This window comes from Vulpes vulpes, chromosome 3 (assembly GCF_048418805.1).
Source record: "Vulpes vulpes isolate BD-2025 chromosome 3, VulVul3, whole genome shotgun sequence".
In the NCBI taxonomy this organism is placed as follows: Eukaryota; Metazoa; Chordata; class Mammalia; order Carnivora; family Canidae; genus Vulpes; species Vulpes vulpes.
This window is the reverse complement of record NC_132782.1, coordinates 16213333-16237274: the sequence shown is the minus strand read 5'-3', so window position 1 is coordinate 16237274 and position 23942 is coordinate 16213333. Positions and strand designations below refer to the sequence as shown.

At 41.7% G+C, this 23942-nt stretch overlaps 1 protein-coding gene and 1 pseudogene across 4 annotated transcripts in view; one reads left to right on the top strand and one right to left on the bottom strand.

Moving 5' to 3' along the window:
• Nucleotides 1–502: 502 nt before the first annotated feature.
• Nucleotides 503–1821, top strand: LOC112916522 (U1 small nuclear ribonucleoprotein C-like; annotated as a pseudogene).
• Nucleotides 1822–6942: 5121 nt separating this feature from the next.
• The window catches only part of GAD1 (glutamate decarboxylase 1), a 43462-nt gene continuing 26462 nt past the window's right edge, over nucleotides 6943–23942 (bottom strand). For all 4 annotated transcript variants that reach the window (XM_072751861.1, XM_025994069.2, XM_025994070.2 and 1 more), the window contains 10 exons: nucleotides 22870–22985; nucleotides 22713–22792; nucleotides 22435–22489; nucleotides 20607–20723; nucleotides 19385–19449; nucleotides 14706–14784; nucleotides 13433–13582; nucleotides 11440–11547; nucleotides 9181–9270; nucleotides 6943–8390 (listed from right to left, as the gene is read on the bottom strand). In XM_072751861.1, coding sequence (XP_072607962.1) covers nucleotides 8217–8390; nucleotides 9181–9270; nucleotides 11440–11547; nucleotides 13433–13582; nucleotides 14706–14784; nucleotides 19385–19449; nucleotides 20607–20723; nucleotides 22435–22489; nucleotides 22713–22792; nucleotides 22870–22985 — 1034 coding nt within the window. In that variant the 3' untranslated portion in view covers nucleotides 6943–8216. The remainder of the gene's footprint in view (nucleotides 8391–9180; nucleotides 9271–11439; nucleotides 11548–13432; nucleotides 13583–14705; nucleotides 14785–19384; nucleotides 19450–20606; nucleotides 20724–22434; nucleotides 22490–22712; nucleotides 22793–22869; nucleotides 22986–23942) is intronic.

The following is a 23942-nucleotide window of genomic DNA, read 5'->3' as shown; positions in this document are numbered from 1 at the left end:
AAAAAGAAGAAAGGAAATCATAAACATAGATGCAGAAATTAATGAGGTAAAAGCAATCATACAATTGAGAGTATTGACCAAGACAAACATTTTCTGAACAATTTAATGAAACTGACAAGCCTCTGCTGCGATTAATCAATAAAAAAAAGAAAAGTGGTGCCTGACTGGTTCAGCTGGAAGAGCATGTGACTCTTGATCTTGGGGTTGTGAGTTCATGCCCCATGTTGAGTGCAGAGATTAGTTATAAAGAAAATCTTAAAAAAAAAAAAAAAAGAAAGCGACAAAAATTGCCATTGTAAGGGAAAAAGTGACTACTATAACTATGGATGCAACAGATATTTTTTAAAAAGGTTATTATGGACACCTTTGTGTTGATAAGTCTGAAAACTTAAAAATATGTAAAAATTCCTGAAGAATGTACCTTGCAAAAACGGACTGAAAAAGACATGGAGGTCATTTTTGGTTGGTGCGAGACGGAGTGGCCAATGACCTACAGAGCAACATGTCTAAGTTTTAACGTAACTGCTGTGACACATTCGTCCCTCATGATTCTCCATCTGGGAGGGAGACAGTGGTAGGAAACACAAAGCAAATGTGAAAGACTATCAGAAATGGATGGGAAAGCAGGCTCAGAGCCTTATCAACAGGACAATTGCTGCATTTCAACAAGGAAAGCCACCTCCTACTTCATTTGCTGCTTCTCCTCCTGTGGGGGCAGTGATCCCACCTGCCCACCAACCCCTGGGTCCTCCTTCCCCTGGTATGATGCCAGCATCCCATGTGGGGGACCTTCCCGTGATGCCAATGATGGGTCCTCCTCCTCCTTCTGGGATGATGCCAGTGGGACCTGCTCCTGAAATGAGACTGCCTAAGGGAGGCCACATGCCAATGATGCCTGGACCCCCTATGATGAGACCTCCCACCCATACTGTGATGGTGCCCACTTGGCTGGGAATTACTCCACCAGACAGATAAGGAGAGAGGGGAGCCTCTTTATTTCCATTTTTTTATTACTTGTTCTACTTCACCAGGAGATCATGGTGCTGTGATTCTGGGTGTTTTCTCACAGCATGACAAGGAAGATTTGCTCCCCCTTCCTATCAAAGAGAGAATGGTTTTGGTAGGGGAGTAGTGGGACCAAAAAAATAAAAAAAAAAGCAATATTCATTTGTATTGTGAAATGTGGAAATAAAATCGCCAACTCTTTTAGTTAAAAAAAAGATAAGTCATGAAAACAAAATTTGTATGAATAATATAACATTAATTAAACATTTATTAGCAAGATAGGAATAAAAAGAAATTTCTTTAACCCAATAAAGGGCATCTATGAAAAAACCTAAAGGAAACATAAAACTAAATGATGGCTGGTGAAAGCATTCCCTCTAGTATCAGGATTAAGGCAAGGGTGCCCGCTACCAACATTTCTTTTCTTTGTTGTACCACATATCCTGGCCAGTGCAGTGTATCAGGGAAAAGGGATGGGGGAAGGTATACAGATCAAAAGGGAATAAATAAAGCTGTCATTATCCATAGATGGTATATTTCCCTATTTGGAAAACACTAAAGAACCAAAATTACTTGACTTTTAGCAAGCTTTCTGGTACAAAATCATTACCCCAAAGACAACGACATTTGTATACAACAGCAACAATCAGTTAGAAAATGTAGTTTTTTTTAAAAAATTATTTTTTTAGAGAGAAAGGGAGAGAGCATGCATGAGCAGGGGGAGGGGCAGAGAGAGGGGGAGAGAGAGAATCTTAAGCAGACTTGGCGCTGAGTGTGGAGCTCAACATGGGCTCAATCTTATAACCCTGAGGTCATTACCTGAGCTGAAACCAAGAGTTGGACACCCAACCAACTGAGGTGCCCCTAGGAAATGTAATTTTTAAAAGATGTCATTTTGAAGTGAAATAGATCAAGGGGATTAAGAATACACTTAACATGATCACCACTGAGTAACATACAGAATTGTTTTCTTTAAAGATTTTTTTTTCTTTTTTAAATTTTTTTTTAATTTATTTATGATAGTCACACAGAGAGAGAGGGAAAGAGAGGCAGAGACACAGGCAGAGGGAGAAGCAGGCTCCATGCACCGGGAGCCCGACGTGGGATTCGATCCCGGGTCTCCAGGATCACGCCCTGGGCCAAAGGCAGGCGCCAAACCGCTGCGCCACCCAGGGATCCCATACAGAATTGTTGAATCATATATTGTATACCTGAAACTAATACATACTGTATGTTAATTATACTTCAATTTTTAAAAATACCATTTAACAAAACAACAATATAAAGCACCTAGGAGGGGATCCCTGGGTGGCTCAGTGGTTTAGCGCCTGCCTTTGGCCCAGGGTGCGATCCTGGAGTCCCGGGATCGAGTCCTGCATCAGGCTCCTGGCATGGAGCCTGCTTCTCCCTCCTCCTGTGTCTCTGCCTCTCTCTCTATGTCTATCATAAATAATAAACAAATATAAAAAAATAAATAAAGCACCTAGGAATAAATCTATCAAAAATTGTACATGCCCGTTGTAAAACTTTATTGAAAGACCTTGCAGATGACCTAGTTAAACAGAGATATGTACTATGACTATGGTTACTATATTCAATATTGAAAATATGCTGATGTTCTTCAAAGTGATCCACAGATTCAATGAAATTCCAATAGGATTTTTTTGTGGAACTTGATAAATTGATTCTAAAATTATATGGAAATTTATATGGAAGAGTAAAGGGCTAATAATAGCTCTTGCTCTTGAAGAAGAACCAAAAACAAAAAAAAAAAATCAATTCAAGACAAATAGAGACTTAAATATGAAAGGAATAAAACCATAAAGCTTAGAAGTCAATATATATATGAAAATATCTTTATGACTTTAGGATAGGGAAGAATTTCTTAAGACATACAAAAAAGCAGAAGGTGTAAAGATAAATACTGATGAATTTTACTACATTAAATATAAGGACTTATGTTTTCAAAAAAGACCATTAATCAGATGTAAATTCAAGCTCCAAATTAGGAGAAGATATTTGCCAAACATATCATCAAAAACAATTAGGACTTGGAATGAAGAACTTCTAAATATTATAAGAAAAAGACAAACAACTCAATTGAAAATTGGACAAAGGGCATGATTTAGGCATTTCATAGATGAGGGAACACAAATGATTCATAAAAACAAGAAAAGATGCCTCATTTTAAATCAGGCTAAGACAAATTAAAACCACAATGAGATACTATTTCATACCCACTAGACTGGCAAAATTATTAAGCCAAGTGATGGTGAGGTTAGGGAACAGTGTGCTGTTGGTTGATGTGCTACTTGGTATGACCACCCTGCTTTACTTAATAAAGTTCAACAATATGACCCAGTGATTTCACTTCTAGATATGAACCTTAGAAAAATAATTTTTACATGTGCACCAGCCAACAAGTGCAAGAATGCTCATAGCAACACTGACCCTACAGGCAGGAAAATTCATATATCCACCCCCAATACAATGGATAAACCAACTGAAGTATATTCATGCAGTGAAATCACCATTCAAATGAATGAATCCCAGCTGGAACTATCATCAAAGGTAAATCTCAAGAACATGAGGCTACCACGTATGACTGTGATTGCAGGCTGTGGCAAGGGTTCAGTAGGCACTGAGATCTATTCCATGTTCCGTGTGCCAGCTGTGCACACTGGCACAGGAATGCCTGTCCCTGAAGGGAGGGGTGCTTTTTAAATTTTTAAAAACTGCACGAAGACCCTCTATAGGTTAGCTCTGGTCCTACAAAATCATAATGTTGAATAGAAAGATCACAGAAGTACATATATTCTGTATTACTATATTTCTAGGAAGTGTGAAACCAGGTAAAGGGCAGCCCTGGTGGCTCAGCGGTTTAGCGCCGCCTTCAGCCCAGGGCCGGATCCTGGAGACCCGGGATCGAGTCCCACGTCGAGCTCTCTGCTTCTCCCTCTGCCTGTGTCTCTGCCCTTCTCTCTCTCTGTGTGTCTCTCATTAATAAATAAAGAAAATATTTTTTTAAAAGAAGAAACCAGGTAAAACTAAACAATAATGACTCATATATATGTCGTAAAACTATATAGAAAAACAAGAGAATGATTAACACAAAATTCAGTAGAGTGATTATTTATTGGGAAAGGGGAAGTGTCCAGTTAGGAAGGGCTCATGATGGGTTGGACAGCTCTAAGGTACTGATAATATTCTATTTCTTTGGCTGAGTAGTGGGTACTCAAATACTATGTTGTCATGCTTCATCCTTTATATGCCAACAAACTCCTCCTTATATATTCCACATAATGATTTTAAATCAAAGGGACTCCACTCAAGGCTACTGACTGAAGACAAGGCTTCCAACATAAGGTTTGGACAGGGTAGATTGCCAAGAAGCCCAGAGCTGAGGGTCTGAGGCCTAAGGGGTCACAGAAGAGACACTGACTGCCTCATGTGCGATGAGGTGGGAGGACCTCAATGGGATGAGCCAAAGGTGCTTCATGAAAAAGCAAATTAAAGTTACAGTAAAATACCACTATTAGAATGAAAACATATGTTCATTTAAAAACTTGTACCCGAAAGCTCTTAGTAGTATTATTTGTAATAATCAAAAAATGGAAACAATGCCAATGTCCATTAACTGATGAATGGGTAAATAAAATATATCTCCAAATGGAATATTATTCAGCAATAAAGGCAATGGGGTATCGATAAATGCTATAGCATAGATGAACTTTGAAAACTTGCTCAGTGAAAGAGGGCAGTCACAAAAGACCACATAATGTGTTATTTCATTTCTATGAAGTGTCTAGAAAAGGCAGATTTGTAGACAGAAAGATTAGTGGTTTCCAGGGGCTGGAGGGAGTGTTTGTGTGGGAATGAAGAGTGACTGCTAATGGGTATAAGGTTTCTTTTTAGGACGATGAAAATGTTCTAAAATTGATTGTGGTAATGGACATACAGCTCTGTGAATATACTACGAGCCAGGGAGTTGTACACCTTAAGTGGATGAATTATATGGCCATGTAAATTTTATCTCAATTAAACTATAACCAAAAAAAAAAAAAAAAAAAAGAAAGCCTAAAAGTCTTTAAAAAAATTTTTTAAATACCAACTATCAGTGAGAGTACAGAGCAACTGGAAAATTTGTACATTGTTGGTGAGAATGCAAAATGGTACGGCCACCTTGAAAACAGTATAGGAGTTTCTTATGAAGTTAAAGGCAATACCATATGATCTAGCAATCCTATACATAGGGGTTTACTTGGTTAAATGAAAGCCTATGTTCACATGTAAGTGAAAAAAAAGAAAAAAAATTTCCCTAAAATGCAAACAACCCAAATTTCCCTCTGTGGGGAAATGGATAAACACACTGGTACATCCATACAAATGGAACGCTATGCAGTAACAAAAGGAACCAACAACTGATGCAGACTACAGCAAGGATGAATTTCACATGCATTGCAATAAGTGAAACAAACCAGATTCAAAAGGTTGCATAGTATATGATTCCATTTACATGATGGCAAAGGCAAAATTCTAGGAACAGAAAACAAACCAGAAGTTGCCTGGAATTAGGGGTTGGGAGAGGTGTTGCATATAAGGGGACACGGGGAAATGTATTGTTGTGATGGACTGTTCTAGATCTTGATTGACTCATGACTGAATGACTTCATCAGAACTCACAGAATACTATACACAGTATACTATAAAGAACGAATTTCATTGTATCTTAGACTTACCTTAATAAAAGAAAAATCCCCATCCCCCTTACCCCCAAATGGTCCCATTAGAAAAAAAAAATCTCATGGACTAGAGGCCCTGATGCTAGATGAGAATTTATCAGCTACCCAAATTGTCCCTTTCTTGCTTAAACCTCTCTGCCCCTCCAGGAAATGGAGTAGCTAGGGAACAGAGATGAGCTGAAAGAGTTAAAAAAAAAGAAAGAAAGAAAGAAAGAAAAAAAGAAAGAAAGAAAGAAAAGAAGCTAACCTCGTCCTACTGCCAGCCTTTCTCCCCCTACCACCGTAGAGCTGCAGCCTCAAACAGTGCCCGACCCAGGGAGGGCAGAGACTCTGTTGTATAAAAACTTAGTCTTCCTTATTACACTGAGCTGAACATTTGACTGCTCAAATGAAACTGTTCTTGTAACAGAGAGACCAGAAAAGCTATGGGATTAACCTGAATTCAAACTGGGCATGGAAAGAATCAAACCACAGAGGGGATTGGAAGGGACAGTGGCAGAAAGAATAAAGTGACTTTGTGATCATCTCCCTGTGGAACCTGCTCTGTATACTACAACAGCTATGTGTGCAATTAGCACACTTATTACAAAGGACTAATCCCTCCACATGCTGAATAGAGAGCTCCTTGTATTCCAAATGAGTGAAATAATATTATTATAACTTAATAGAATGTTGTAGAAAGTGGGACCTATTTCCCAATGATCCAGCACCAAGACATACGTCCTGAAAAAGTGAATCGGGCCCACTATGCAAGCATGAGCAGCAGCAGCAAGGCACGATTCCGTGATCTTAGAGGTATTCAGACACCACGGAGGCCAAATGCTGCAAGATCCCCATTAGAAGGAAAATTTGTCTGCCATGCACATCGCTGTAACCCCAGGGCCCAGGACAGTGCCTGCGACAGAGGAAGAAGACAGGTTTTGAATGGCTGCATGAATGGAACTCCACGATGCAAATAGGAAATTATAAACAAGGATGGTTCCCCCCGACCCCCCACCCCCCCGGCTTGAATTGCAAATTTTATTTAATTGCAATTATAATGATTTTATAGGTCAGGTGTTTGGGCACCTGTGACAGTGGGGTAAGTCCCAGCTTAAGAAGGGTAGTTCCCATCACCTAAAGGCAGCTGGTGGAAAGGGGAGTCTGTAACCATCCCTGGAAGGCTCTGTGTCTGAAACACAAACTAGAAGAAAAGTTTGTTCAAATTCTCCATGGAGAATATTTTTTATTTATTTATATTCTTCTTGCATACTCTAAAACGCACAGTGTGAATTTCCTTTCCTCAGAAACAGTTGTGAGCCTGGTCAATTTATCGGAGCTCTTCAGAAGGTCTTCGGAAACGGTGCCTTAGGTTTGAGCTAAGCGAGTCACAGAGATTGGTCATGAACTACTACAAAATTACAGGAGATCTAGTTATTATCCAACGGTTACTAGAAAAGCATTGAGAACACCAGACATACAGCCAGACAGAGAGGGTAATAGAAGAGCAGATGCTATTTAAGTCAGGGATTTCCATATAGATGACTCTATGTACAGTATCAGAATTCTCTTACAGACAGTAAACTGATGCTTCGGTCATTATTTTAAGGGTACTCTAATATAAATACAAGTCTCACTAATTTTAATCTTTTTTCTTTGGCTCACAAATGCACGAAAATACCATAAACAGTTTTCTGAACTTACTGCATTAATATATATAAATAAGATACATTACAAATGGGAAGAAAATACAAGACGCCTCTTTAACATGGTAAATCTCTGAATATAAATAAGGAATTATTTCATTTACCTACAATTTAAACAGTCCTTGAAATCATTACATGTGTTCTTCCCCTACCCCCAAAAGGTCAGACAACAGAAATATACACAATTCTGCACAAATTAGTCTCTAAAAATACAACAACAGTATACCTGTAGCAATGACTCTGCTATGATTTTCCCTTAACAGGGTACTAATGGAGAGGGTGTGACTCTTGTCAGCTAGTGGTACTTTGTCTCATCTGTCATCACCTCAGGCAGGAGAAACACTGACGACGAGGTCAACTCTCGCCAACAGTATGTCCCTTGGTCCCTGTGACAATGTCTTGAAAAACATCTTTCCTGGGATTGTTGGGCAAGCTGGTTTGCAGCATGTTTGGCCCTCAGTAACTGCTGAAGGTAAAGTTAATTTTCTTGGAGTGGGAGACATGCTGTGATCTATCACCAAGCCACACTCACTATACATACATATACATATAGAGAGGTATATATAACTGTACATATATACTGTGTTCCTAATGTGCAACTTTTTAAAAAGAACGTTATTTCCTACTAACTATAACAAGCTTAAGTAAGGTTTAAACAGTATTCTTCAAGATATTATATTTTCCCTCAGTGAGATAGCCTATGTGTTTCAGCAATTTATGGAGGTTGTCCTAGAGTGCCGGAAGGAAAGGGGACTCCCATAAACTTGTGTTCTGTAGAGGCCAATTACAGATCCTGGCCCAGTCTTTCTATCTCCTCAATGAGGAAGTCAATATCAGACTGTGTAGCAGCTGGGTTCGAGATGACCATCCGGAAAAAGTTGGCCTTGTCCCCCTGAGGCTGGTAGCCAACCATCGTTGTGCCAGACTCCATCATCAGGGCTTTGATTTTGGGAGCCACCTTGTGATGGAAAGCATAAAACAAAACTCAAGACCAGTCTTAACACCATTCTCTTTTCAACAACGCAACCCATTTCTTAGTTGAAAGAAGGAGCAATTGGCTTCACTCTCTGCATTTATACTGGCATAAAGGCAAATATTTTATACAAGTTTCTTTTGTGGTTAATATCCAATGACTGAGTCTATCTACCCAATCATAAATTCCCTCAGAAACTACTGTGTGACTGAATTTTGAAAGCCAGTCATAGAACAATGATAAAATGAAAAACAAAAACAAAAAATTCTTATGGGCTACAACACAAATTAAGTCTTCTGAATAATCCAGAGCCCAGGATACTGCCTGGCACACAGACTACGCTCAGTGAATATTTTGTTAGATGAATGAGATATTACATAAATTAAATACTAATACCAACATCTACAAATAATAAACTGGATATAGAAATCAATGGCTAGAATGAATCAGCATTAGAGTGGACTTGACCTTAGTAAAAGACGTTTTAATAGACAAACTTAATTTGGAAGTTCCTAGGAATAGGTATATCATTCAATTGCCCCACATACAGCCCCATCAACTTAAGGCAGGGATGCGTCCTTTAGAGGTCCCCCCTATGTCTGAATCTCAGTCAAGGGATAATCCAGATTCAGAGAGAATATAACAAGATGGCTCCCTACCACCCCAAGTCTTTATTTTGTTATTTCTCCTCCATAAGAAGGACACATTAAAGTATGGATGTTCTGACCAGTCAGATATTGTAGAGGGTTAGATGAGACAAGGAGAGATTCCATACCCTGTGTAGTTTTTCCCGTCGTTCAGGGCTATCTGGAATGCCCCTGAGGCTTTGTGGAATATACCAGAAACAGACGTTTGTATGCTCAGGCTGCAGAGATTTTCAGAAACAAACCAGAAAATTATGAGAACTTGAAAGAAATCTGTTCCCAAACCTTTATGTACCTTTGGTGGGAGGCTCTCAGATCAAAAATATATATGTGTTTTAAAGAGGGCTTCAAGGGGTGCCTGGGAGGCTTAGATGGTTAACTATCTGCCCTCAGCTCAGGTCATGATCTCATGGTCCTGGGATCGAGTCCGACGTCATCTTCCCTGCTCAGCAGGGAGTCTGCTTCTCCCTCTGCCCCTACCCTGATCATGTTCGCTCTCTAATAAATAAATAAAATCTTAAAAAAGGGGGGGAGGCTTCAAGTTCATCTTGAAGGCAATGTTACTTCTATACTAGGGAGAAAAATGCCTAGTTACCCAGTCATATCTGACAAGAGAGCTGTTTCCTATAGCCAATTTTCTAGATAACCAAAGACCACATTTTTTTAAAAAAAGATTTCATTTATCTACTTTAGAGAGAGAAAGAAAGTATGAGCAAGTGGGGATAGGAGCAGGGGGGCAGAGAGGGGAGGGGCAGAGGGGGAGGAAGGAGGACAAGCCCACTGGGCTGAGCACAGAGCCAGATGCAGAGCTCACTCTCACACTCCAAGACTATGACCTGGATCTCAGGACCACGAGACATGACCCGAGCCAAAACCAAGAGACGGCTGCTCAACTGAGTGAGCCACCCAGACACCCCATTCAGGGTCTCAAAGTTACCACCTTTAAACACTGAAGTGTTAAAAAACTATTACATTTGGGTAGTTTTTTAAAAAAGAGTGTCATCCATCTTGCCATTTTGTAGTGCCTCTTATATGGACGATGCTCGGCTGAGCATACTAAATATTTTATGAGAGTATTATTTTGATATTGAGTCTTCTCTTGATGACTCAGGATTACTATAATGAACTTTAATACGACATCTAAACCGTAAGACAGTCTCACTGAGATGCCTAGAATTGTTTAGTGTCCTTGCTCTAAAAACTCCTATCCTTTTCGAGTTCTTCTGTATTCTTGCCATAATTTTTCAATTTCCTTCCTAGCTGCTGTTTGCCATCACTCTGCCTGCCTCTAACTGGCTGGAGATATCACATTTGTCTCTAATCTGCTAGAATGTTTAAAATAGTGTAAATGATCCAAGTTTGGTCCCATAGGTGAAAGGCATGACCACCGTATCATTAAGTTGAACTGCTCAGGGCTTTTTCTTCCTCATTTCGTAACTCTCTAGTGTGTTCCTGATAGTTCAGGTTGCCTGATGAATAGACCAAACTGAATGTAGGTGGTGTTATATTATACTGGTTTATGAATGGATTTTCTTTTATTGAATGCCAGCTCCTATTCCAACTTTCTTTGTCCAACTGTGAGCTCTATTAGGGCAGAGACAGTGTCAGTTTTGGTCACTACTATATATATAACCCAGTTTATGGCCTGGAATCCGGCACATGGCAAGCATTCAGTCAATAGTAGTAAGACAAGGTCCTTATTGTGTGCAATGTGGATATGAACTCAGGGCTGAAACAACAAAAAAAATTTTTGAGGTGAGGGGAGGAGGGGAAGGGCAGAGGGAGAGGGAGAGGGAGAGGGAGAGGGAGAGGGAGAGGGAGAGAGATCTTACACAGGCTTCACGCCCACCAGGTGAGCCAGATGCTGGGCTTGAACTCACAGCCCTGAGATCATGACCTGAACTGAAATTAAGAGTAGGATGCTTAACCAGCTGAGCCACCCAGGTGCCCCAGGGCAGAAACAATTTTATCTTGCTCTCCTCATAATGAATTTATGTAAAGTAGAACTTCATTTTAGATCCAGTCTTGGGAGACAAAGATACATGTATCTTATGAACTTCCTGGAACTGAGAAATAATTTATCATGCAGGTTCAACACAATAATAAGACATACCCAGGAAAAATAAAGGATTCAAATATGCCAAGCAAAGGCCTCTTGTCTGCAAAGGGCTGGTCAAGAGCTGTACCATTTTAGAAAAGACCAAGGGCAAAAGTCATCCCAATGCTATCAAAAGAGAAGCTCATAGACACAGAGGGAATTAAATGAAGAGTACATTAAAAAATAAAAATTCAGAAGCAGCTTCTGGCAATGTGGGTAAATATGGCTTCGGGAGCATCCCTCACGAGATTTTCTGGAAATGCTGTGCATCTAGTCTATGATGACAACTTACCTCACCGTCGAAAACCATCTCAAATTCTTCTCTGTTTTTAATCTTGGCATAGAGGTATTCGGCCAATTCCAAGCATTTGTTGATCTGATTTTCAAATCCCACTGTGCCCTGGTTTAGGAAAAGAAAAGGCATGTGTGTTGGTAATGGGTTGCATTTTCCTGTGATGAGCATTTGAGAAAGCTACGCTGACCCTGTCTACTGGAAATACCTACCAGAGTATCCTTGAAGATGGTTAGAAGAGCTACCTAATTCAATGAATGCAGTTTCTTCAGGCCTTGCAAACGAGAAGATGAAGTACGTCTATTCTCTTTTGAAGGTGCTCTAGTCTCTGGGCAGCAAGTCTCAATAGGGCTTGTAGCTTCCCTCTACTTACCCACAGCCTGGGCTTGAAGCCTATTGTTAGTTTGCTTTAGGATAGTGCTGCTCAAAGTGTGACCTATGGAATGAGGCCAGTCCATAAACTATGACTGGTGCATGATAATTTGAGAACAGAAATTGAGATTAAGCAGTAAAAATATTTAACAGCATTTGACAGTAATTTTATGTCTACGGACTCTAGTTTAAAAAACTAATGTTTAAGCTTTAATGTTTCTGTCAATTCCTCATCATCTATTGTATTGGTCCATGATAGGTTAAAAAAAAAACAACTGGTTCTTCACCATGGAGTTTGTGAAATACTGCTTTAGCACCCACCTTCCCCAGCAGTAAGTCCTAGCCGAGCATGTCCCCATCCTCCCTGGGAGGCTACCTTCCACATAATACAGTATTATCCCTTTCTGGTGTCAAGCAGGCAGGCGGGTGGGGAAGCTACCAGTCTCAGGACATGCCCTAAGATTGCAATAGCTCCAGCTATTGACAAACTGGTTGAGCGTGAGTTTCAAAAGCCAGCACGGCTGATTAATAACAACAGCATGGGGTTGTTGAATGGGTTGGTGTTAACAAGGCGAGCAGATGCGCAAGGCTGGTTTGTAGGTTGTTAATGGGCCAGGGCAGGGTCCAACATAGGCAAAGCATGAGCCTCCCCAAGTAGTCACTGCTGAGTGTGATTCCTTGGCTAGTCCACTTTCCACTTGAGAAAGAAGCCAGCACCAGGGCCCCACCTCAGCCATCAATTCACTATGAGCCAAACTCCTGGCAGATGGTTCAAGAGGTTATTTTGGGCAAAATGAATTCATGGCTATTTATATGTGTAAAATACCCACAATTGCTTTGTGGTAGAAATCAGGCTATATCTATATTAAGACAAAATGACTTAATGAGGAAAAAAACTAATAATCCATCAAATCCTTCCTACAGAAAAAACATTTGACTAGATATATTGCTGGAAAACCTTGTTGTTTTGGTATTAGTAGATACAATCTTAAATGTGGAAATTATTAAAATTTACAGGAGGTGAATCAAAACAATGGTTGCAATATAAAGCCGTGAAATCAAAATTGCCTTAATTGATTACATACAAATACTTTTCAAACAATAGTCAAAATCCTCTCCCCTACCCATATTTAGAGGGAAATTTCAATTGTCTGCTTTTTTTTTCTAGATACAGAAATGCACCCCAAAAGATTGATAAATATAGATGTGGCATGCCTTAGTCTAGCAGTAGGATTTCTCAGCATAAAGCATGCGATTTTCCAAAATAGCATATAAAGTACAAATAATCTTACATTCTCTATATCTGCACTATATAATTTCAGCATCCGTAAGAATTACAGAGGAAGTCTCTATCTTGGCCAAAGTTTTAGTCGTTATAAGAGAAAGTTACAAGAAAACTTCATGTTAATTCAAATTGAGGAGACTGAAAGGAAGGAGGGAGATTTTGACATAAAGGATAAAGTGATCTCATTTGCAAACAAAGAAAATATAGTTAACTCAATTATCTAGATATTGATTGCACACATATTAAATTATCTGTGATATATCTTTGCCTCTCTTTTGCCAGGCAGCCTATGCAGGTTGCATTTCTGCTCTATTTCCTGAATTCTCTCCTTCATACCTTTGCTTTCCACATCAGCCAGAACTTGAAAATGTCCACATGGCGACCACACTGGATTGCCTTGTCCCCAGTGTCGTAAGAGACATCATACTGCTTGTCTGGCTGAAAAAGGTATCCTGCACACATCTGGTTGCATCCTTGGAGTATACCCTATTGTGAAAATCAAGATGAGTTTGCATCTGTATTCATAGCAGAGATGTAAATGACTTTGAAACAGGGCTGGTGGAAGGAGGGACTTGGGATCACATGTGACCTTTCTTCTCATGTCTTTAGGGGCCTTCCATTTGTTCTGATGTCTTTCTTGAAAACCACCCCTGGAAAACACCTTTGCCCCTTTCTCTCGGTTACTCTGATTAGAAAATGATTTTTTGTCTCAGATGCTTACAACAAGGGATCCACTGTCCCTCTAGGGGGCATTTAGAAATGTGTGTGGGAGTGTTGGGTTGTTTCCAAGACCAGGAAGTGCTATGGCATTCAGTGGACAGGGGCTGGGGATATAAAATTCCTGCAGTGGCTGGAGATAGTCTCATGCTGTGAAAAATTTTCCTCCCTCCAAGCACTGCCCCACCACCCCACCCAAAGTCTTCTAGTCTTTTCCAGGATCTCCTGTACTGTTAACAGACACTCTATTAGGAAAGTAGTAAAGAGTTTGGGTAGGTTCCGGCTCCTACAAGTTGGAGACAGATTTTTGGAATAGCCTCAGTGTGCAAACATTTTACCGGAGCAACAGTGCTTTTGAGAGCAGGGTCCCATTACTAGATGCTTAAAGAACTAACTCATTTACAGAAGCTTTTTAGCCAACATTCCTTGTTGCTCTAAGTTGACATTTGCAGTTATTCCCAACTGACCTCAGCTCTTCGGACCACAAATTCATGCTAAGGACCTATAGTATGTTCCAGGGAGAGCTCTTTGTACTCACTGAGATGAGAGTTGGTGGCTCACCCAATGGCTTTCACTTTTGCCTGTCCAAACACGAAGGAATGAGCAATGAAATGATGCCCTTATAGTTTTGGTCACGGGCAGGGCCCTGAGACTGAACAGTAGTAGGAAGGGCAGTGGAGGGCGAGAGCCCAGAGGAGGCAGGAGCTGGCTGGAGGCTGAGAGGCAAGGGCAGGAAGGACAGCAATGGTAGTCTCAGTGGGGCTGTCAACCTCAGTGTCTAGCAAGTACAGTAAGAAAGCAAACCCCCCTCCCCCAAACCCTATGCTCTTCTCTTCTTGTGCCTCATAAAGGACATTCAGGCTGCCGGCTCATCTTTGGAGGGAGCACAGACCTTTTCCTTGACAAGAATGGCAGAGCACTGCAACAGCACGCCCATCATCTTGTGAGGGTTCCAGGTGACTGAGTTGGCCCTGAAAGAAGCACATGATATGCTCTGAGGAGAAGGCGCAGGAGTCAGCAAGACGCAACTGTCCTCTTGAGGAAAATGCAACCCGTTGCAACTGGAGCCAGTGTACATTTTCGATGCCTCGCCCCCTAGATTGGCCAGTCTCAGGGTCCTGGGTTGCAGACTGCCTCTTCTAAATAACGGCTATTAATAACAGCTAACATTTATGAAGAGTGTTTATGACGTGTCCTGTTGTCCTGAGAGCTTCGCAGGCATGATCAGTGGTTAAGAACTCAGGCTTTGGAGCCAGACTGTCCAAGTGTGAATGCTGGCTCTGCCATTTGCTAGTTTGGGCAAGTAACATAACTTCTCTGTGCCTCGGCTTTCCCATCTGTAAAATGGGGAGAATAGCATCTGCCTCACAGAAGTTGATAAAGGATAAATACAAAATGCTAATAACCATTCTTGGAATATCTAATTCTCACAACAACCCTGCGAGGCAGGGACTATCATTACCTCTATTTTACATGGAGAAACAGAAGCATGAAAGGGTTAAATACCCAAAGTCAAACAGCTGGGAAGTGCCAGAGCCAAGATTCAAGTCTAAGGAGTCTGACTACAGGGCCAGTGCTCACAACTCTTCGCTAGCCTGACTCCCTCTAGGAGCCAGACCCTGGCTGCTTTCTACCTTCCTGTTCTTATTTATAAAATGGGCTGGCAATGGCCATAATAGCCAAACTGTGGAAAGAGCCTCGGTGTCCATCGAAAGATGAATGGATAAAGAAGATGTGGTTTATGTATACAATGGAATATTACTCAGCAATTAGAAACGACAAGTACCCACCATTTGCTTCAACGTGGATGGAACTGGAGGGTATTATGCTGAGTGAAATAAGTCAATCGGAGAAGGACAAACAGTGTATGTTCTCATTCATTTGGGGAATATGAATAATAGTGAAAGGGAATATAAAGGAAGGGAAAAGAAATGTTGGGAAATATCAGGAAGGGAGACAGAACATAAAGACTCCTAACTCGGGGAAACGAACTAGGGGTGGTGGAAGGGGAGGAGGGCGGGTGTTGGAGGGGAATGGGTGACGGGCACTGAGGTGGACACTTGACGGGATGAGCACTGGGTGTTTTTCTGTATGTTGGTAAATTGAACACCAATAAAAATTAATTAAAAAAAAATAAATAAAATGGGCTGGCAATGCTGACCTACCTGCTTATGAGGTGGTATGAAGAGTGACACCTAAAAGCAAGGATCATTTAGGTAATTCAAGGTTTTGACTTAGCAGCATTGTTTAAGTGCCAAATGAACCTGATATTGCCAGTGTAGGCTGCAGTGGTAGCTGAACAAACATGGTTTCCTAGCAACCACAGCAGTCGTTCAGACACAATAAAAGGGTTAAGGAGCAGGCTAGCTAAGCCATCACAGAGACAAGTCGGTACAGTCTATGATGACAGGAACGGGGGTAACTTGCTCCAGTGGTTTCCAGACTCCTCCCAACATGGGCCGGCCCACAGCTGGCCTCTGCACCTTAATACCTGTGAAGGATGTTTTCCCCAGGCACAGCAATTGGCTCTGAACTATACTGCCTCTGTCCTCCCTAGAGCTAAATCCTTGCTGTGAATTTTTAACCTCTTCATTCTGCTGAGGTCCTTTAGGCGGAAAATAATTTAGTGTCTATGTGACTCTAGGGTGTGTACTGTGTTTCGAGGAGAAGTAAGTCCTGAAGTACTTTTGCCCCTTTGCACATAGTACAATAACCTTTGTGAAAGAGCCCTGTGATGAATTCTTTGAAAAGGTGACTAAATGTTTATCTTAGTAAAAATCATCAGTGTTAAGCCATATTTAAAAGGCAGGGCATTTAATCAATTTTCTCATAGCTATCATTCACTGACTCTTTAAAAAAATGTATTTAGGTCTCAAAAAATGTCTTAAATGGTTTTTTGAATGTCCTAGAGGACTGAAGCAAATGATTCTTGGCTGTTACAAATGTAAAATCATAAAGACATGATATGGATTCAATTTCTTTCAGAAGACATATGTGCTTTAAGATGTTAGTAAAAGCTAAACCTTTCAGGTTTTCCTAGACTCAAAAGATGGAAAATGAAAATGGCCTGAAAAATCTAAAGTACAGTTGGATTGGCTCATCTCCATTTCCTATATTATCCGATGATTATGCTTCAGAGAGTCAGCTCCACTCACCTTGACACTGGCCTTTCAAGACCGAGCCAGAAGGAAAGAGGCAGAGTAGAGGCACCTGAGACTCAAGCCAGAGTCCTGGCTGTGAGAGAAGCCACTGGTGCACTTTCCCTGCCCCCCGTCCACCTCTTCCCTCCGTCTGCTCTCACCTCTCTCTACTTTGCTTCAGCCACACCGGCCTCTTTGATGGTCCTCCAACTTGCCAAGAACAGCCCTACTTCAGGGCCTTTGCACTTGCCCTTTTACCATCTGGAATGCTCTTGTATGTATCCTTGCTTCCTGTCCCCCTTTATCCCAGGATCTGCTGAAATGTCACATCCTCAGGAAGGCCTCTGACTACCCCGTCTCAGATAGCATGCCTTTGTCCTCACTGTTACCCTAACTCTGCTTTGTTTTTCTTTACTATGACACAGACTAAATATCTGTTCATGGATAAACACTGATGTGTAACTTTAAACAAGTTACCCCCATTTCTGTCATCATCCTTCCACTGGACAGGAAGCTTCAGGAAGGTAAATCCCTTCGTTGATAATGCTTTTTAGAACCTCACACCAGTGAGAATGGGGAAAATTAACAAGGCAGGAAACAACAAATGTTGGAGAGGATGCGGAGAAAAGGGAACCCTCTTACACTGTTGGTGGGAATGTGAACTGGTGCAGCCACTCTGGAAAACTGTGTGGAGGTTCCTCAAAGAGTTAAAAATAGACCTGCCCTACGACCCAGCAATTGCACTGTTGGGGACTTACCCCAAAGATTCAGATGCAATGAAACGTCGGGACACCTGCACCCCGATGTTTCTATCAGCAATGGCCACAATAGCCAAACTGTGGAAGGAGCCTCGGTGTCCATCGAAAGATGAATGGATAAAGAAGATGTGGTCTATGTATACCATGGAATATTACTCAGCAATTAGAAACGACAAATACCCACCATTTGCTTCAACGTGGATGGAACTGGAGGGTATTATGCTGAGTGAAATAAGTCAGTTGGAGAAGGACAAGCAGTGTATGTTCTCATTCATTTGGGGAATATAAATAATAGTGAAAGGGAATATAAAGGAAGGGAGAAGAAATGTTGGGAAATATCAGGAAGGGAGACAGAACATAAAGACTCCTAACTCGGGGAAACGAACTAGGGGTGGTGGAAGGGGGGAGGAGGGCGGGTGTTGGAGGGGAATGGGTGACGGGCACTGAGGTGGACACTTGACGGGATGAGCACTGGGTGTTTTTCTGTATGTTGGTAAATTGAACACCAATAAAAATTAATTAAAATTAAAAAAAAAAAGAAAAGAAACTGCCTTATTTTTCCTACATGTACCAGATACATATTTTTTCATAGAAAAGTGCCACAGGTGGCTGGACTGAAGGCAGGTAACTGAGTATTCACATTCATGGCTGCCTGGCTCGTGATAGGTGCTCAGGAAATATTTGCTGAATGAATGAATGAATCAAGGTGAGTTCATTCTGGATCAATATTTTGGAGCCAGGTTAAAGTCATATTTGGCTTATGACTGCATTCTCTCTAATCAGAAGCTTCTGTTCCTGATATGAAATGTGCCAGGTTAGCAAGTGAACACAAGAAATGATCCTTATTCTAGCTGGCGGGGTAGGGGCCTGGTTCTTCTGGGTGGAGGTGGGAGTGTCCTAGCAGCAATCAGTGTCTTGGGAAAAGCCCAGATGGGTTTTGATGCCTCGGTGCTCCTCTGGATAACCTTCTTTGCCTCCTCAGCCACTGTAGGTGACAGCAGAGGGGACTGCCATTCGCAATGGGTGCAAGATCCAAACATGCCAGAGGATTTGACCACCCACCAAGTAAACTCAGTAATTGAGGACAGGAAACAAAGGGGTGGGGGTGAGGGTTTCATGTTGGGAGCTTGTGCAGAAATGGCTCAGGTACTGGGCCAGAAAAAATAAAAAGTAGAACTAGAAAATACAATCATATTTGGCTTAGAACCACCTGCTAAACTTAAACAGTGAGCAAAGAAAATAAATTAGTTAGATCAACTGAGTGTTCTATTGTGTTCTCAGCAGTAAATTAAATGAGAAAGAAGAGTGGACTGAACCAGTGCCCATTTCTGTGCCCTTGGCTAACTCTCATTTAGCCCTTAGGTCTCCGCCTACCTTCTCTTCTCTACCACCCGGCCTCCTAGCAATCACACCTGTCGTTGTGCTTATCACGTTGTGTTGTAACTGTTTGTCCTCTATTGTGAGCTCACTGAAGACTCCTTTGACTGGGAATCATGTTTGGTTCCCCAGTGCCTCGAATACAGTAATTGCTCAATAAATGCCTACTGAACTAAATAAAGTGGACTTAGATTGAAATAAGACGTTGGGAATCGGGGTAGAGAACATCAGGGGACTGGGCCGCGCAGCATGTTTGATGGCCTGAATGGAAGGCGGCCCTGAGCTCAGGCCCTTACCTTTCTATGCCGCTGAGTTTGTGGCGGTGCTTCCGGGACATGAGCAGCCCACCGCCCCAGGCAGCCTGTGGGGGCAGAGACAGGAGGGGGAGTAGTGACATTTTAGAATCCCCAAACAATCACTCCACACCCCTAGTGAAATGTGAAAGAGAAGGGAAATGGTGAAAAACGTTGAGTTTGTTTGACAAAAGGCACCCACACTGATGGTTCAACCAGGGGCAGTTCTAACTATTTATCATCTGTCACTTCTTCTCCAAAAGTTCCTCCAGGTTAACCTCAGAGTAGTGGTGTGAATGATGCAGGTAAATCGGGCCTGAGTCTATGGTACCAAGACCCAAAGGCCCAGAGTACTGCGGAAAGCCAGGGGCACTCAGTGAGCCCCAGCATGGCTCTGGAAGTGACACAAAGGACAGGGCGCGCCATCTGTTTCTCCCTGGGGTAGAAGTCTAAGGGCTCCTGATAAAACTCAGAAGGCAGCAGCTATGCCGGGCTTGGGCGTCTCTCCACAAGAGTTAGACATTTTTGTGGGTGCCCTGATGCTAGTTGACTGAATAGCTTGGGATGCCACATGACACAAGAGCAGCTTTTGGTGGTCATGTGCTCAACAGTTGGGCAGATTACCCAACTGTCCAGTTATGAGAAGTTATAGCCATAAGATCATGGAGAGAGAAAAAAGAAAAAATATACCCAGTCTCTATGTTCCTGGGAAAATTTGTGACTAAATCTCTTGGTTGATAACACCTTCCTCATAGGACGTTTTTTTTTTTTTTTTTTTACATGTACCAGATACATGTTTTCTTTTTTTTTTTTTTTTTGAGAAGTGTCATAGATGACTGGATTGAAGGCAGGTAGATGAGTTTCTGGATTCATGGCTACTTTGTCTACATCGTATCTTAGACATTTTTCGCTCTGAAACCAGCTAAATTCCACTGTGCAGCTATTTTCTAGACAAAAGCTTCCTGGAAAGGTGGTGGGGACTGTATTCTCACAAGAACCACAGAAGACGGTGGTGGGCCAGTGAGCAGCTAGGTGAGTCCTAGAAGATGTACGGGCCCATAGTATGTACTTGTCATGAATGGCCAGCTAGAGGCCACAGAAGGGCTGAGCTAACGTGATGTGTAGAGAGCACTGGCTGGGGCACTGGGAGAAGCTTGTGGCAAATCATAAAGCAGAGCTGTTGCCACCCCCAAATGGACTGGCCACTCTGAGTTCCAGCACTTACATCGACATGCAGCCATAGGTTATATTTCTCACATATATCTGCAATCTCCTGTATCGGATCAAAAGCCCCATACACAGTCGTGCCAGCAGTTGCATTGACATAAAGAGGAACATATCCCTATAAGGGAAGAGAGACAGGCTGATTAGTCTTTCCAACCCTCTCCTTTCCACATGAAGTAGAAGAACTGCCGTGGCATTTCTTTCTGACAGAGATCAGCTAAGCTGACGTGATGTCAGACACTGTCTCTGGGAAAATGCTTTGTTGGTCCATTTACTCATTCATTCAACAAACAGATTTTGAGGGACATTTATGTGCCAGGCCCTGTTGTGGAGCTGCAAGGGAATACAGCTGTCAGCACTACAGAAGGAGATTTCTGTCCTGTGGAGTTAACATTCTAGTCTGTGTGTGTGTGTGTGTGTGTGTGTGTGTGTGTGTGACAAACAACAAACAAAATTAAATAAGCAAAATACACAGCATGTTCAATAGTGATAAGTTCCATGGCAAACAGTAAAGCAGGAAAGAGTAATAATAAATGTTTGGGGGCAGCCCAGGTGGCCCAGCGGTTTAGTGCCACCTTCGGCCCAGGGCATGATCCTGGAGACCCAGGATCGAGTCCCACGTCGGGCTCCCTGCGCGGAGCCTGCTTCTCCCTCTGCCTGTGTCTCTGCCTCTCTCTGTGTGTCTCTCATGAATAAATAAATTAAATCTTTAAAGAAAAATAAATGTTTGGAGTGATGGGCAGGTAGCTCTGAACATCATCCGGGTATTACAAAGCTCTGTTGCTCTAAGTATACTGGTGTAATCATTATACTGAAGCATTATTTATTTTTTATTTTTTACAAGATTTTATTTATTTATTTGACAGAGAGAGTGAGAGAACACAAGCAGGAGGAGCTGCAGAGGGAGACTCCCCACTGAGCAGGGAAGCAAGGAGCCGGATGCTGGACTGAATCCCAGGACCCTGGATCATAACCTGAGCCAAAGGCAGAAGCTTATGTGACTGAGCCACCCAGGCGTCCCTAGCATTGCTCGTTTATTTAAAACATGGTAGAAGCAGAAACATTCACAAATAATGGACACAGTAAAATTTTGATGTGAACAAGAAATACATAAGTAAGTGGAGTAACAGGGCTAATACAAGCTTAAGGGACTCTAGCAGTCCTGGGTTTTTTCAAGCTCAGCTTCACCCATGCCCCTTGCTCCATCCTAGCGGAATTTCCATCCATCTCCTCTACCGACCAGCAAAAACAGCTACAGCTAGAGAATGAGGTACAAGGGTTTAACCAAAACAAGGGTTGGGAAATGCCTGACAGCTACCTGGCAGCATCTTGTGGATACATCTGTTCTGTGAGGTTTTTTTTGTTTAATAGAATTTATTGAGGCTGGATTCACCAAGTACCATGGGCCATCTGCCAGGGCATGGAAGCATTTTGCCAAACAGAAGCCTAAGCTAAAATGGTATTTGTTAAAATGAGATTATACCTAACAAGTAGCAAGTGAAAAGCTCAATTAGGCTGTATCTTCATGATGCTTGGGTAGTGGATTTATTGAAGTACATCAAACTAATCACTCGGCATAATAAAGATAGGACAAGTGGCTTAATTAAGACTGAAATTCTCATTTTTCTAAAAAAAATGACATTGTATAGACAGAGCTTTAAAGTGCAATCATCTCATAAGTTGGAAATAAGCAAATACCTGAGAATATAATTTTAGAAACATAATAAAATTACCTCTTATATTATCAAAGACTTTTATTGGCAGAAAGAAGATATTTGTAAAAATTTGTATTCACTAGAGTTTAGGTGCACCACAGAGTACATACATACCTTTTGCTTGGCTTCAAGAATTTTTGCCTCTAAATCAGCTGGAATTATCTTCCCCCTGTAATTATTATAAAGGAAGAGAAATTAAAATGAAGAATCAATGAGATTGCACATGAAAAAAACTTCAGCAGCAGCAAAAAGTAATTTAATCGGGTATTTTCAACAGACCATTAGCAGCTTGGCACACTGTACTGAGTCAGTGCTTAAGCACAATAAAACAAATTTAACAGATGAACACATTTAATACATCAAGAACCTAATATTCACTTTCCTCTGCCTACCTTTCGTTGCACTTTATCAAAATCACATTGTCAGTTCCAAAGCCAAGTGCAGCTCCAGCCTTCTTTATGGAATAGTGACTCTGCAACAAACAGAGGATGGAGGTTAGAAATCAGTCCCTTGTAAAGCACCATAAACGTGCGAGAGCACCCAACTCACGTGTTCTGAGGTGAAGAGGACCAGTTTGGGAACGGCCGCCATGCCCTTTGTCTTAACTTCCGGGAAGAACTTGTAGCGAGCAGCCATGATGCTGTACATGTTGGAGATGGCTCCCCCTATGAGCAAGCAGATACACTGGGAGGTGTGAAGCTCCATCATGGTTGTTTCTAATAACAAAGGCTGAGCTGGTGTCTTAAAAGACAAGGGATGCAGAAAGAGGAGGGACAATATCCTGATAGATCTTGCTGGCTTCTCTATTGCCAGGGCTTCCCTCTGGCCCCTTTGCCTTGAGAATACTAGTAGTCACGCTCATTAGCAAAGCCATCTAGGCAATCTGGCTAGAGGTGATTCATGTACTCCAATACCCATGCCACCTGGAGCCTAGACAGAAATATAAGCGGTGGCAATGGCAGTGGCTGCAAAGAGACAGGTGAGTTACAACTTTCCTGCTTTCACTTTCTGCTCCATCTATTTACTGAACAAAGATGAATCTATTCTCTGAATCAGAAAGACAGAAAAAGAGAGAGTAATGGAGCCTACAGAAGGAAACAGTGACATTGCCTGGATACTTTCCTCAAAGAATAGGTCAACTGAGTTATTAATTCATTTAAGGGAGCTCTAAGTTTATTAAAATAAAACCAAACTCGTGTTTACTTAAATAAAGGTCAGAGGTAGAACAGAGGTAACTAAGTAGGTATGTCTGGCCAACACAAACTAATCACTTTTGCATCAACTCCTTGACAATTAAACAGGCAAGTTCATGGTCAACTTGGGGATGCCTGGGTGGCTCAGGGGTTGAGCACATGCCCTTGGCTCAGACTGTGATCTTGGGGTCCTGGGGTAGAGTTCCGCATCAGGCCCCCTGCAGAGAACCTGCTTTTCCCTCTGCCTATATCTCTGCCTCTCTCTCTAGGTCTCTCATGAATAAATAAATAAAAACTAAAAAAAAAAAAACCAAAAACCCAGAAAAACAAAAACAAAAAACATGGTCAACTTGAATTGCCTGGACAATTATAATTCTTATTTCTTCTCTTCCCCTTGTATACAATCATGCTCTCTCTGACATCCCACAG